The following is a 14,672-nucleotide window of genomic DNA, read 5'->3' as shown; positions in this document are numbered from 1 at the left end:
GACAGGGCTGAACAATAAGACCTGCGGAGGAGGAGGAGGAGGAGGAGGAAGGAGGTGGTTAGCAACACATTTCAATTTGGATAAACCAGTTTCTAAACTAAACCCTATATCTGAAGCCCAGTATCAGAAAAGCTTTCATTAGCTCTGCTTCAGAGCCTCACTGGCTAATTCTGATGTTGGTAGCAGGTTGTAGCCTGAAGTGTTGGAGAAACTTACAAAAATTCGAATTCAGCAGTTCAGAGGTTAGGGCTCCTCCCAACCCTCCCTCCCTCCTTCCCTTCCTTCCTTCCTTCCTTATAGCCTTGCTTCCCTCCCTCCCTATCTTCCTTCCCTTCCCTTCCTTCTCTCTTTCTCTCCCTGCAGTCATTTTCCCCTTCTTTTTTCCTCCCTTCCATTTGTGGATCCCTATCCACAAATGAAATACAACTCAATATGTGAAAGAAATCAAAGGACAGTGGCTCTTGAGCCCTCGCAATGTGGCTCCTGTCATCTCCTTAGAAGCTCCAGAGTCAGGGCTGGCCTCTTGCTGACCAAGTTCCTCCCTTCATTTGACAGGAAACTGAGGTTCAGGGTCTGAAGTGATTTTCTCACGGGAAGCCAAAGGTGCCCTGACCTTCAATCTAATGCGTTTGCCACTAAAATATATTTTCTGTCTTACAGACATTTGCAACAGCATATTAAAATAGGTCATCCAGTGGAATCTGACTCACAATGCAGAATGAATCCATAGAAATTCAGTTTTCATGACAAAACTCAAGAAATCTGATTTGGAAAGGAAAAACAGTGGCAGAAACAGGACTGGCTCAGGGTGGGATAGGAGAGAAGGAAGCAAATGAAAAAACATAAATATTTAAAAGTGGATTCATTCTGTGGTATAACTCTTCCACTAAACCTTCTGGTCATTATTCAATTATAAATTGTTAACAGGAAACACAAATTTCTATGTGATCAAGTTGTAACCTTGGGCAAGACACCCAGCGAGTGCCTTTGGGTCTCTGTTTCCTTCCCACCCCATGCGGATGTTGAGCCAAATGGTCTTTCCTTAGAAGAGCCTTTGTTTCTCTGAAAGGTTATGCTATGCTGCGCTATACGTAACTCATCCTGAGAGCTTGTGCCTTTCTTCTATATTATGGGGAAGGTGAGTTAGAGAAAAACTGGGGACAGAGAGCGAGCCAAGGAGGACAGAGTGCCTGCCACACTCTTATTATTTATTCTTCCAGCTCCTATTCAAAAGTCCCCTCCTCTGTGGAATTTTTGCCATGCCATGCAAGTATTTTTTCCAGTCTCTCTCTGATTCCTAATAATTATGCATTCACATTTTTTCTCCTTTAAACCAGGTACCATGAATTATGCCTGAAATCTAACACAGTATCGGAACCACTCCTCATGACGTTTCATAAAGACACTGAGCAATGCTATTGTGACATTTACTAAAATCTTCGTTGGCAAAGAGCATTTGCTGAGGCAGTTTTCTTTCTCAACAAAACCAAACCAAACCAGACCAAACCCTTAAGCCACCATTTAAAAAATGTATTGACATTGCTAAAATTTTTTTTGAGACAGAGTCTCACTCTATCGCCCAGGCTGGAATGCAGTGGCGTGATCTCGGCTCATTGCAGCCTCTGCCTCCTGAGTTCAAGCGATTCTCATGTCTCAGCCTACCAAGTAGCTGGGATTACAGGTACCTGCCACCATGCCTGGCTAATTTTTGTATTTTTAGCTGAGATGGGGGTTTTGCCATGTTGGCCAGGCTGGTCTTCGAACTCCTGACCCCAAGTGATCCGCCCACTTCAGCCTCCCAAAGTGCAGGGATTACAGGTGTGAGCCACTATGACCGGCTGCTAAAATTTCTTCGGAAAAAAACCTTTAAGGGTAGACATGCTGGAATCCTTGAAATCCTCATTTCATTATTTTCATCAGAGAAAACTCCCAACTTTCAACTTTGAAAGTAAGCAGCATTCATTTTATCCTAAATGTAACATGTTTTCCTGCATGGAATGACAACTTCAAGTTGTATCTTTGTGATATTATTACAAGATACTGTAAGACCTTCTTTACTGTATTTTTGCAACTGGTAGCACAAGTGGCAAAAGTCTTTGGCTTCTCGTCTTTGTATGCTAGGAAAAGTTGAGTGGAACAAGCTGGTTTTTTGCGTCAACCTTAACTGCATGGGACTGTGTCATGTCTGGTTCAGAAGAAAATTTTAAGTGCACAAAAGAACAAACTTACCTTCTTTGACGCTCAGTCGTGAGGATTGGTCTGTGTGGGAGGTTGTATTATAGGCCAGCAGTGAACCTGAGAGGCAAAACATAAACAGGTTATCACCAAAATGTTCTTCTGAGATCAAGAGTAGGAGATGACATGAGGAGGGAGTGGAAAGGGAAAGAGATGGGGAGAGGGGAAGAGGGACAGAGGACTCCTAGAAAGAAAGGAAAAGCGAATGGAATCCGTTTGCTCGGAGACAATCATACAGGCCTGTAATAACTTTACGGAGTAAAGAGACAGAATACATTGGAATGAAATGCTCTCTGGGGAAACAGACAGCATGACCCCTGAGCTGCCATATTCATCGTTCTGAAACGTTCTGGTCTGTGCCATCTCATGATAGGAACACAGCACTGAGAATCAGTAAACCCAGGTCTGTTCCAGTTGTTATTAATTCACCATGTGACAGTTGGTGAGTGACTTGACATGTCTAGATTTTGATTTTTTTTCTTGAACTAGAGCAGAGGTTGGCAAACTTCTTCTATCAAAAGGAGAGAGTAAATATTTTGGCTTTATAGGCTAACTACAGTCTCTGTTGCACAGTCTTCTTAGTTTTTGTTGTTTTGCCCATGGGCCAGATTTGGCCTGCAGCTTATAGTTTGCAGCTAGTATCGCTCCTTCCTGCTATGGTATCCTTTGGGTTTACATACACATGGCTCCTTTCCCAGGTGAGGGTAAGGTGCACGGGTATCTGTTGCTGGTGGAGGGGCGCTGGGAGTTGGGGAGGAGATGAGTGGTAGTATTCCAATAGGAACTTTTGCTTCCCTTCACCTATGTCTAAGAGCACGCACTGAACCTGAAGAGTCATGCGTTGAATTTTCTGTAATCTCAGAATGCTGATATCCAATCTTTAAAAATTCAACTTCAATGCATACCTCTTCTATACCCAGAACTTTGAAAGAATAATTTGCTGTTGTTGCATGGAAAACATATTCCCCCTTCTTTCCTAAAACTAGATTTGTTTCTCTGTTTAAAGTGAATTCAAGGTTGTAATTTGTGAAATTTAGGCATTTTTGCCATTCTCTTTGAGACTCTCCTAGGGAAATCTTAAAGAGCTCTCGAAACTAGGGCTGGGATCTGCTTTTACAAAACATACCGTAAGTTCAACACATGTGTTCGAGGCTAAGAAAATTCTTCTAAACAACGCTTTTCCCTGCTCCCTGTGGCCGAGTGGACTGGCTTGGGTGCCAGGGGTGGGAATGGGCTGTCAGACACTCCTATTTTTAGTCTCCAGTCATGGAAGGGATGCAGAAATGGAGCTGCCACCTCACCCAGCTGTGGGCGTTTGGTTGTGTGCCTCAGAGAAAATGTGTGCACTACCCAAGCCAGGCGATGAAGAAGAGAATTTATTTATTTATTTTTGAAATGGAGTTTCGCTCTTGTTGCCCAGGCTAGAGTGCAATGGCACGATCTCAGCTCACTGCAACCTCCGCCTACTAGGTTCAAGCGATTCTCCTGCCTCAGCTTCCCCAGTAGCTGGGATTACAGGCATGTGCCACCACGCTCGGCTAATTTTGTATTTTTAGTAGAGATGGGGTTTCTCCATGTTGGTCAGGCTGGTCTTGAAATCCTGACCTCAGGTGATCTGCCTGCCTTGGCCTCCCAAAGTGCTGGGATTACAGGTGTGAGCCACCGCGTCCGGCCAAGGAAGAGAATTTTATAAGAATTGTCCAACTGCCTAGAACATGACTGTTAGTTCTAGCTCTGCAGCAGCTCTAGACGGAAACAAGAAGGGGGATGATGGGGGTGTATTGAGCCCTCTGTATGCCAAAGTGTGGCTATGTGGATGCCATGTTAGAAATGAGACAGTCACATGAATGTAACATTCAAGAGCCAGCTACATTTGGTTATTCCATTTTCAAGAATATCAATGACAAAGTAAGGCCGGGACAAGTTCCTGTTAATAGTCACACAGCAAAAAATGATGTTTTGGGCAAAGATGGACCACATATTTGACAGCAGTAATAGTGTATTTTTACTGTATCTTTTAAATGTTTAGATGTACAAATACTTGCCATTGTGCTACAATTGCCTACCATATTCAGTACAATAACATGCTATACAGGTTAGTAAGCTAGGAGCCACAGGCTGTAGCATACAGCCTTAGTGTGTAGTAGGCTATGCCATGTGGGTTTGTGTCAGTACATTTTGTGGTATTCACATGAAGATGAGCTATCCCCATCATGAAGCAAAGCATGACTGCATGTTTATTAAGCAAATGAGAGTTTAAAATTAGACCTGCGTCTTATCACTGACTAGCTTTGTGCTCTCCATTGATTTCTCTCATCTCTCTGAGCCACCAGTTTCTCATCTGCAAAATGGGTGAATACCACTTAGTGGCATTGTGAAGATTAAATCAAATAATGCATGTAATGTGCTCAGAATGGACCTTGGCTCATAAGTGTTCCATAAATGCTAGCTATGATCATTACTATTTTTACATCCTTTCTCCCACAGATGTCACAATTACATACAATAGTTCTCTTTATACATGCGTTTACTGAGCATTAGTCTTGTCCTCCGATTAAAGTTATGAATGGGTTCTGCTGCAATAAGAAATAATCCGGCACGACTGGAAGGAAGTGAAGAAATGGAACCAAACGTTCCGAGGGAATACAAAAAAATCCCAGAAGCAGGACCAAGAATGCTTGCCTCTCTGTCCCTGATGTTCTCTCCCTCAGGCTGAAACCTCACTGCTGGAGCAAATAAAGAAAAATGATGGTCTCTGAGGAGCAAACTGCCTGAGTCATTAGTGCAGATGTAGCCGAAAGCACGAACCTTAGATAAACCACATTTATTACATTTCCCCCTTGGTGAAAGTTCTTCTTTGGGCACACATGAATTCCACAGGAAACTCCCAGAAAGCCAAGAGAAAGGGTCATTTGACCTCTCCAAAGCTTGCATGAAATACATATTTCATGGCAACCTAGGAAGAGGATTTTGCCCTAAAGACTGTTCTCGGTTCAAGTTTCACTCCTAGAAGGAGAGGCTGCCTTCCCCAAGCAGGGGCTGGTTGGGGGCATCTGGCCTCTCACCCAAGGGACCCAGATTCCCTCCTCTTCTCCAATTTCTACTTCATCAGTTCCCCAGGCTCTGTTTTCTTAAGGAACTTGGTCCGACGCAGGCAGGTCCTCCTGGAGCCCAGCCTCCCTCTCTGTGGCTTTGGACTGCTTTCTTCTGCCCTTGAGGCTCTTTCTGGCCTGACACCGCCACAGGCCTGTGCTGCTGAGCTCCCCATCCTTCCTGATACCAGCACCTCAGGGTAAACAAGCCACGGTGAAGTGGGGGATGCAACGCTCCCGGAACATGCACAGTGTGCCAGACGCTTGCCATCTATTCTCTTACTTAATCCTTGCATAAGCCACGCAGACCAGCATTCCCTTATTCCTTTTTACAGATGAGAAGAGCAACAGTCAGCGAAGTCATATCATTTTCCGAGGATCACACAGTCAGAGACTGCAGGAGGCAGGACCCCCATCCTGGTCTGTCCACAAAACCTATCCTCAGTCCGACAGACCCCACCCTTCTCCAGACTAAATCGTAGAAACAGGCAAAACTCACCTATGGGCTTGGGAGGCAGGGTGGTGGTTAGTTTTGGGGAGGAAGTGGTCGTGGGGTGGAGAGAGGGTGCAGGGGGCTGAAATTCTACTCCTTGACCTGGGAGGTGCTTATGCGAGTGAGTGGATTCACTTCATGATAACGCCTCAAGTAGCGCACTTAATGATTTCTGCACTTCTGTGTTATAGTTCAGTTCAAACTGAAGTACAAGATTTGCCTACTTGGTTATTTGTAAGTTTCTGTATGTGTGTTTGTATGTATATATTTGCATATGGGTGTGTATGCATATACGTATATCTATTTATTGGGGCATTTTTGCTCTAAAAAGCATAAAGTAGTTCCTGCTGAGAACAGAATGGCCTTCCCAAACTGCAAGCATGCGGAAAAGATCGTTTTCCATTCTATGTTTGAATCCATCTGCTGCTAGAGACAGTACCTGGATCTGAAAGGAGAGGAGAGTGAGCAGTGTGAGGCTTTGCAGGTGTGGGGTAGAACCCCAACAATCATGGTTTCTGCTGCTTCACGTTCCCCCAACCTAACCTGCTTTTCATCGGGGACACCTGGGCCAGGGGACACAAGAGTCCCAGTGCTAAAGCCTTTGTCTCCTGCCTCGCTGTGACCATAGAATTCACCAGTGCCCCCTCACAGCCAGCCTATTGAATCCAGGTCTCCCTTTTCTCTGGGCTGCACTGCTATATCCATAGCTCTGGCTGAGGGTGCGGGAGCGGGAGGGTGAAAGGCTCTGGGATCTTTTAACAACAATCCTGGCTGACTACTGAGTCCAGGGAAACCCGACCTTTTGTTCAGCTGGAATTCTGTTCTCCCTCACTGGTCAAACCCTGGCCTGGAAGTGATAAGATTGCACCAGCTTAATTGCCCAGACTCAAAACCTCTGCCCGACCATCTGAGGCTGCAGGTAGACCACAAAACGCAAAATGTGTTTTCCATTAAAGTTTAAATTAAAAATGGGAATCAAGATAGGCACCTTTTCTGTGGTCTCCCCGTCGCGCAGTATATTTCATTCTTTTGAGCAGCCACTGTTTGAAGACGCAGTTTCTTAGTACTTTTTCCAGGTCAGACCCAGATAGACATACAAAACCAACTTGTTTGTAAAATTTAAAAAAGGCTCTTTTTCTTCCTGCCTCCCCTCCTCCCCAGGAGCCTGGGGCTCCCAGACATGCGCAAACTCCCCCCAGCGGCCCTGCGCCTGAACTGCCCGCCCTGCGCCCTCCGTTTCTTCGAGGTCCATCCCCGCCTTGGCCTGAGAAGGGACAAATCTCGTTCCCGCAGCTGCTGCTGCGAAGGCTCCTCTGCCACAGGGGGTGTGTCTGGGAGAGATACTGGTGGGGCCGACAGTCAGGCCAAGAGAAGGACAAAGTTAGCGTGGCGATAGGTTTGGCTTAATCGGCCTTCTTCCAGGAGGCCACAGGAAAGTTTTTGGAAAGCATTTATCTCTTGGTACAAATGACAACAGAAAATGCCGTGGGGGAAGTGGCCGGGCTGTCCACGTGGAAGGCCGGGCGGGAGTGAGGCTGCCTTGCCTGTGTGGCGCAGGCTGGCTTGCTGTCTCCAGGGCCGGGGGGACGTCGGCAGCGCAAGGCCAGGGACTGGGACTCCAGACGCCTGAGTGTTAGACACCAGGTGCTCTCAACTGGCTGGACGCCTTTGAACCAACTTCTGAAGCTGTCTGGGCCTCAGTGGTTTCAGCTTTAAAATGGGTATTGTAGGTAGTCGTCCACAAGGGGGCAACCTTTGTTTCTTTGAAGACGGAGCCTCCCTGTGTCACCCAGGCCAGAATGCAGTGGTGCCATCTCAGCTCACTGCAGCCTCCCCCTCCCAGATACAAGCGATTCTCCTGCCTTAGCTTCCGGAGTAGCTGGGATTACAGGAGCCCACCACCACGCCTGGCTCATTTTTGTATGTTTAGTAGAGACAGGGTTTCACCACGTTGGCCAGGCTGGTCTCAAACTCCTGGCCTCAGGTGATCCACCCGTCTCAGCCTCCCAAAGTGCTGGGGTTGACAGGTGTAGACCCTGGAGTTTCCCAGGACCCATGGGAATGACCACAAGGACCGTGGCCACCCCGTCATCACAGTCCTCCTTGCATTTCCTGTGGCCGGGGGTGGGGGGGTGGAGGGTGGGCAGCGTGTGACACAGCTCCTCTGGCACAGCTGACACACCCAGGTATGAAGAACAAACACCTCCCTAGCACGCCTGGCCATCAGACAGGGTCTGTAGGGGCTTAGGAAACTGCTCTTTCTTCTCCACCCTGGAAAATATATTTGCATTTAAAATGTAAAAGTCTAGCTCCCCTCCCAGACCACTAGAATAAACAGTCAAGTGAAATTTACATTTTCACCAAAATGTAAATTTGGTGCCAAAGCTTCTTATCCTATGAAGTTTTCCTTTTTCTAGACTTTCTACTAAGCCCCAGAAAGATTAGATCAGAGAAGTGCCACCAACTTGGAGTCTCCTGACTTCCAACCAGCCACAGGCTCAGGTCCCCAGTTCTGCTCTATCAACTTTCCTTCGCCCGGCAGCACTTCCTCCACCGGAGTGAAGGATCTCAGCTATTTTCCTTCCATCTCTTGCTAAGGTGGAAATATCTGAGCCCCACCTTCCTCTCCAACAAAAGGACAAGATGATAAAGCACAAAGAATCAGCACCCTCTCCCCTTGCCTTGACTCATGGCCTCAAACTGTCCACAAGCACTGGCCTTCCTCCTGAGCACAAAACATCCACTGGAAGTCAGTCTGGAAAAACAATAAAGTGTTTGAAGGCTTTAAAAGGGTTTAAAGTGCTGGTTGTCACTGGGGAGTTCCCAGCAATCCAGAGCAGAGACAGAGCAGACGCGATCGCCAGCACATGGCCTCCTGCAGGCGCTTAGCAGCCAGCCACCACCTCACACTAGAGGGTCCCCAAGGCTGGAACCCCAAGGTAGACACCAATTAAAAAGCAGCATGAATCTAAAAGCCTTTTCCCTGACAGTGGATCATTTTAAGTCTAGGTTCCTCAAAAGGATATTTCAATACTATGTTGGGGCAAGTTTTTTTTTTTTTTTTTTTAAATTTAACACAACTATTTTAATTTTTTGCTTTCGTAGGCAGACATGGCTTTTCTATCAGTGCACAGACCACTTTATAATGAGCTTTTCCACCCAACATCATATCCTAAGCACTTCTCATGGTGTTTCCCGATAATCATTTTAATGGCAGAATAACTACTTCCCACCTTGTGGATGTGCTACTGTTAGCCACCATCTTCAACTCTGGATATCCGCCCTGCATGTTCAAATGTCTTCAGTACACAAGCTGGATTCCACCTCGTCTCCGCTCTGGAAATATGCTCCACTAATAAGTCCCTTTTGGGAAACCTAACATTTTTATTGATTGGGGGGCATTTTCTGTCTATAAATATTCTTAAAAAGAAAGAAGAGATTCACTTTTTCTTGCCATGCTATACCCCCCAAAATGCCATCCTCTGCACCTCCACTTCAACCTTGTTATCTGCTCTTCTCCAATAGAAGGTCTCTCTACCAGGGACCACCTTCTCGGGCATTTGTCTCACTCTAGCATCTGTGCTTCCATGGTTTGGTGGCAGGAAGTACTAGGGGGATTTGGGCTGTTTATGGACTGGTTAGGGCCCCGGGGTCATATGGCATGAATCGGCTTTCTCCACATGGAGAGAATGCCTTGAACATTCTACCAACAAGGGCATCTGCCAAGGAGTCTCAAAGCACTAGACCATTTAACTAACAGTTCAGAGCATGCCATCTATGCTACTGTTGTCCTCTCTACTCCTGCAAATGAAAGAAAGGGCTCAGGGTTCCTGCAAACTCCTGCTGGAATCAGGTTGCTTTGCTGGTCTCTCCTTCTCTTGCTAACCTCCATGCACCCACCCTGGCCTGCCTAGATCACTGCGGGACTCTGTTCAAAGATCCTTATTTTTAAAAATTCCACAAACAGTTAAAAGCTGAAAATATGAATTAGAAAATGCTAATTATCCAAAGCTCTGAAAAACTGGGTGGAAAATTGTCCCCGTGTTTGAAATTGTTTCTTGGGCTGACCTCATGTTACAGCAAGACTCAGACATGAGGTAATTGCTCCGGGGCTAACATACACTGCATCATCTACTTTCCGCACTGGTTACCAGACGCTTCGGAAAGGTGACCAGAGAGCACAGAGGCACCAGTGGAAACTTCCAAAGGCATTTTTTTGATTTTTCATTTCTCCAGCCAGCACGTGTTGCCCCTGCCCCATGAGGAACACTGCGGCTGAAGGGGACAGTAGATTCCAAAGAAGGGGAGTTAAAGGTCCACCGAATGATGGAGAGCAAACAGAGCTCACCAACCCAGAGCCAGCCAGTCCAGGAAAAGCAGGTCCCAGAGGTGCTGTCTAAGGATCTCAACTTGTGAAGGGGGCTTAAAATCATCAATCACCTGCCCAAAGCTAACCTCCTGCAAGACTCCCAGCTACCTTGGCCATTCACAACAAATAGCATCTCAAGGCTGCCCTGTCTGTCTTTGCACAGGGCTGTTAGAATGCTCTTACATAGTGCGAGCCCATACCTGTGTTCCTGTGATCCTAGCACCATCTTTTCAGGCCCCAGGACAATCCTTCCATACTTAGGGGTAGCACTGGTACACCACCTGGCCTGGATTTCCAGCAAAGTGTTCAGGCTGAGGTTACCAGTGGAACTAAAATAATTCCATTCTTCTGCTCTGTGTATATTTCATATCAAATGAAATTCGTATCAGACTGATGGGCACTTGGTGCTAGAGTGCCTCTTATTAGATAAATCTCTTGGACAACTGCCCACTTGCTTTCTTAAGCTCACCCTTTCCAAAGCTCTTTTCCTTCTCTTAGCTGTACCAGAAGAAAGTCTCCAGATCCTAACACACCTGCAGCTGTGACTGCTCTTCCTTATCAAGGAAGTGTGCAGATACCAGCCCTGTCAAATGGGGTTAGGGGGTGCCAGAGTATCCCAAGATTAAGAGGAAGCTAATATGTAAATTGTTTTCAAAACCTTAAATCCAAAAGCCTTGAATGTAGAGTTTCCTGGAGGAATTTTAAATAATCACTTAGGAAAACACCAGCCAGGGCACAACCCATCTCTATCTATTTTCAAATTGGGATAGTTTCTGGAAAGGCAGTCTCATGGGAAGAGTGTAACCAGCCTCTGGCAGACCCCCTCCAGGTCACAGCTCTCTATTTTTCTCCATTCCTCGTTTTACTTCCTTTGACACTTCAGGATTGGGTCTGCCCCTCGCAGGGTCTGTAGGAGCCCACGTGACCTTGGCAACGCTACAGGCCCCACAGTGCTGCTCCCGCAGCATCTGCCCAACCTGAACGGGCAGCACTGACTTCCTCTCCCTGGGTTGGCCCCATGGGAAACGAGCAGGCCTTGCAGCTTCCTCCCAGCCCTGGGCGCTTGCGTGGCACTTACTTTCCCTGAGGTAACTGAGGTGTGACAACAGCACTTCCGTGTTGTAGAGGGTGGTGGCGCGGAGGAAGTCCTCCTTGTTCATTTTACACAGTTCCTTGCCATCCATGTTCTGGAAAAAGGATGTGTCGATCTCCATCAAGCCGTACTCCTTTATGGCCCATTCCAGCCACTGCCTCACATGCTCCTGTGTCCACAGTGTAGGGTCTGCAGAGGAGAAGATGTTGTTAGCAAGGGCTGCAGGTAGGTAGAGGCTCCCTGAGAGCTTAGGAAGCCTCCCTCACCCCTTGTCCCTCTTTCTCTCCCTTCTCTCTCTCTGGGAAAGCTCCCTTCCAGATGGTCCCCCTGGAACAGCCATCTGGCTCCATGGCATCTGGCGCTGCCTGAACCACTTAGCACTCCAGGGAGGTGCTTAGCTGCCCCACTACGTAGCCTGACACAGCACTCTTTAAAGTTCTGGAGAGCAGTTGAAACCTTTGCCTGAGAAATGGTGGCATCAAAATGAAAATAAACACAATTTCACAGATCCCGGGACCAATGTCTCTGGAAAGGGGAACCATCTGTATTTCAAGAATATTAATGATTTCATGAAAGAACACGGATCCCTCAGATGGCTACAGAAAAGAAACAGAGAGAGAGGCTTTTACTGCAATTCCATCTGTGCAGTTGAAAACCCAGTGGTGTTAGTCCTGAACAGAAACCCAATCTAGATTTTCTCCTTTCGAGCACAGCTGTGTTGAAATTTCTACCAGGACATCCCCAAAACAGTTTTTAGATATTTAAATACCCAAAGATGAGAGATGGTATCGGGGAGAACCTTTCAGCTCTTGAGTGAACACAGGTAAGGTAACCACTGAGGCCATCTCTGTGGTAGGACACTCATACCTCCTTCGCCTTCTCAATGTGTGTGTGTGTGTGTGTGTGTGTGTGTGTGTGTTGGGGATGTTGCACTTTCAGCACAAGTGATGAGTTCCAGCAGGTTCACAGTAGGCAGAACTCTTTTATCACTTATCACAGTCTGAAACCCATCTCTTCACTTGGCAACCAATTGTTAGTAGGTCCAATAAACACCTTAAATATCCTCATCATAGAATAAAACTACATGACGCTTGCCTTCAAGAAATACTCATTCCCATGAAACAGGTAGGCAGGCACACCACTACTAAGCAATGGATTGTGTGGCGGTGGTTTGAGGACTCATAAGCGGAAGGGAATCGTGAAAATTTGGAGAGTCATGGAAGACTTCCCGGAGGAGGAGAGACTCGGCATTTTATTGTGAGTCAGCCATCAGCCTCCGGCTTCTAATGAGCCTGTTTAACATATTTATTAGGCAGGAATATCTGTGCTACCCCTCAACCAACTCACCCTCTCATTCTACAGTGTCTGTGAAGGCTCGTGGCAAAGCTGGGAACCAGGATTGAATGACTAGGAGTGGACGCGGGGAAAGAAGCAAGGCTCACACTTCACAGCTGGGAAGCCAGAGGCAGGTTTCCCAGCACTTTTACACAAGCATGTGTCAGCTGCCCTTGGGCTCTCCATCCCACCTTGGCTTTATGGGTGAGAATCTGGGTGGAAGGGCCCGAGTCTGCTTTGCAAAATGCCCAAGCCCTGCCCGTGCATGAGAGTTGTGGCTGTATTGTGCTGGAGGTGGAGGAGCTGGCAAAGGGGAAGAGTTAGGAGAGTTTGGGTTCACAGGTCACAGCCTGCTGCTGAATGTCATTCCAACAACCTAATGCCCCGTGAGCAGTGACGGTTCAGATGGTGGGTGCTATGTGCCACCAGCTCCGTGAGCCCTGTTTGTACTTACCAAGGAAATCTTTTAATATCCCCATTTTACAGATGCATTGTGGAGTCTTAAAAGGTTAAGTCATTTGCCCAAAGCCCCATTGCTGGTAAGTATCTGGGCCGGGGTTCCAAAAGAAACCATCACAGGACTTCACTAAGTTGAAGAGGTGGGTCCCCCCCAAAGCCCCTTTCCTCTTCTCACCATCCTGCTTTACCTCACCTGTGAGTTACACTGCTCTGATGCCAAAAAGCAGAGCTCCTCTAAAGCGTCATTATGCAAGTATGTATTCCTCTCTCTCAGATACATTTCTTGCTCTTTTGCTCTCCAGAAGCAATTAGGCACGGATCATTGGCAAATGGAAATAATTTTGCACCTTTTCAGAATTCTAGAGAAACATATCGTAGGGGGAGTTGGATTATGTAGCATATTATTTCATTCTTCGCTTCTCCCGGTTCCTCACTTTTAGTATCCAAGGCCTCAAGTTCAATTTTACACCATATATTTTATTTATTTTATTATTTCCTCCCTTGCTTTGGGCTCTGCAACAATATTATTTCTCTCCCTCTACAGCACAATGAATTATAAATCTTCAACTCTGGATCATGCTAAACTCTTCCAAATGTTATTTCCTGGATGATTTAGTCCTAGTTTCTTCCCATCTGAACATGGAGCTAGTGATTAACTAGGGCCCACATTTATACTTGTCTTTAAATCCCATCATAAATTCAATCAGTTATTCCACTAATATTTTATTGCCTTGATTTGTGGACTTGCCCAAATGAGACTTCCCCTCATGTCCACAGCCTGGCCTGGAGGAAGCCAAAATGTGTGACGATCTGAAAGATCTAGCTGGAGCTAAAATAATGAAGTAAGTCCATAGCCTGAGAATTCATTACATGACGTGCTTTGAAAATCATTTGACATGAATTTGTGCTATTTTCACCATCACTGCTATAGGTAACTTGGCTCACTGAAGCCTGAGGTTTTGCTATTCCTTTCGAAAGCATTTCAACACTGACTGGAGGTTTGGAGGGTTGACGTAGCAGTCCAGCCACTTCTGCCCATTTTCCAGATTCCTTCCCAAAAATGACCCCCAAAATGAGATGGTGCCAGAGGTTGGTTCAAAGACAATCTCAGATCCCCACACTCTTCAGTCCCACAAGCCTTCCCTCCTGGGCTGGGAGCTGTTTGGCTGAAGCAGGGGAGTTTGAAACCGTTTGAGTGAAGACCCCGTGAGGCTCAGCTTTGCTTTGGGGTGTACAAAGAGATTCCCACCTGTCAGTTGTGGTACGGTTTCCTTGTCTGCTTTCGGTGAGGAGGGAGACGACACACCTGGGCTAAACGTCACTAGCTGGTCTCCTGTGACAGGTGGCTTAAGTAATGCCATGGAGATAAAGCAATTTACACGGTGCCTGGCACCTAGAAAGCACTCAATAAATAGAAGCGATTCTTCCTCTTCCTTTGTTAGGTCAGATGCTTGTGAAAGAGCAAACTTAGAATTGCTTTAGGAGTCGTTTCTAAGTCCTAAAGGATACGGAGAAATTCCTGTAGGCCCCACCCCTCTCCTGCCTCCCTCCTGCTCACACCTTCTTGAATGTGGCCCAGAGCACAGGGAGGCAGCT

At 46.6% G+C, this 14,672-nt stretch overlaps 1 protein-coding gene across 6 annotated transcripts in view; it reads right to left on the bottom strand.

Annotated features, from left to right (window-relative positions):
• FLI1 (Fli-1 proto-oncogene, ETS transcription factor) overlaps positions 1 to 14,672 on the bottom strand; it is a 127,202-nt gene that overhangs the window by 27,560 nt on the left and 84,970 nt on the right. For all 6 annotated transcript variants that reach the window (XM_028834150.2, XM_028834151.2, XM_077964648.1 and 3 more), the window contains 2 exons: positions 11,268 to 11,471; positions 2,230 to 2,295 (listed from right to left, as the gene is read on the bottom strand). In XM_028834150.2, the coding sequence (XP_028689983.2) occupies positions 2,230 to 2,295; positions 11,268 to 11,471 (270 nt within the window). The remainder of the gene's footprint in view (positions 1 to 2,229; positions 2,296 to 11,267; positions 11,472 to 14,672) is intronic.

The sequence above is a fragment of the Macaca mulatta genome, chromosome 14 (genome assembly GCF_049350105.2).
Source record: "Macaca mulatta isolate MMU2019108-1 chromosome 14, T2T-MMU8v2.0, whole genome shotgun sequence".
Lineage (NCBI taxonomy): Eukaryota > Metazoa > Chordata > Mammalia > Primates > Cercopithecidae > Macaca > Macaca mulatta.
This window is presented reverse-complemented; position numbering and strand designations above follow the sequence as displayed.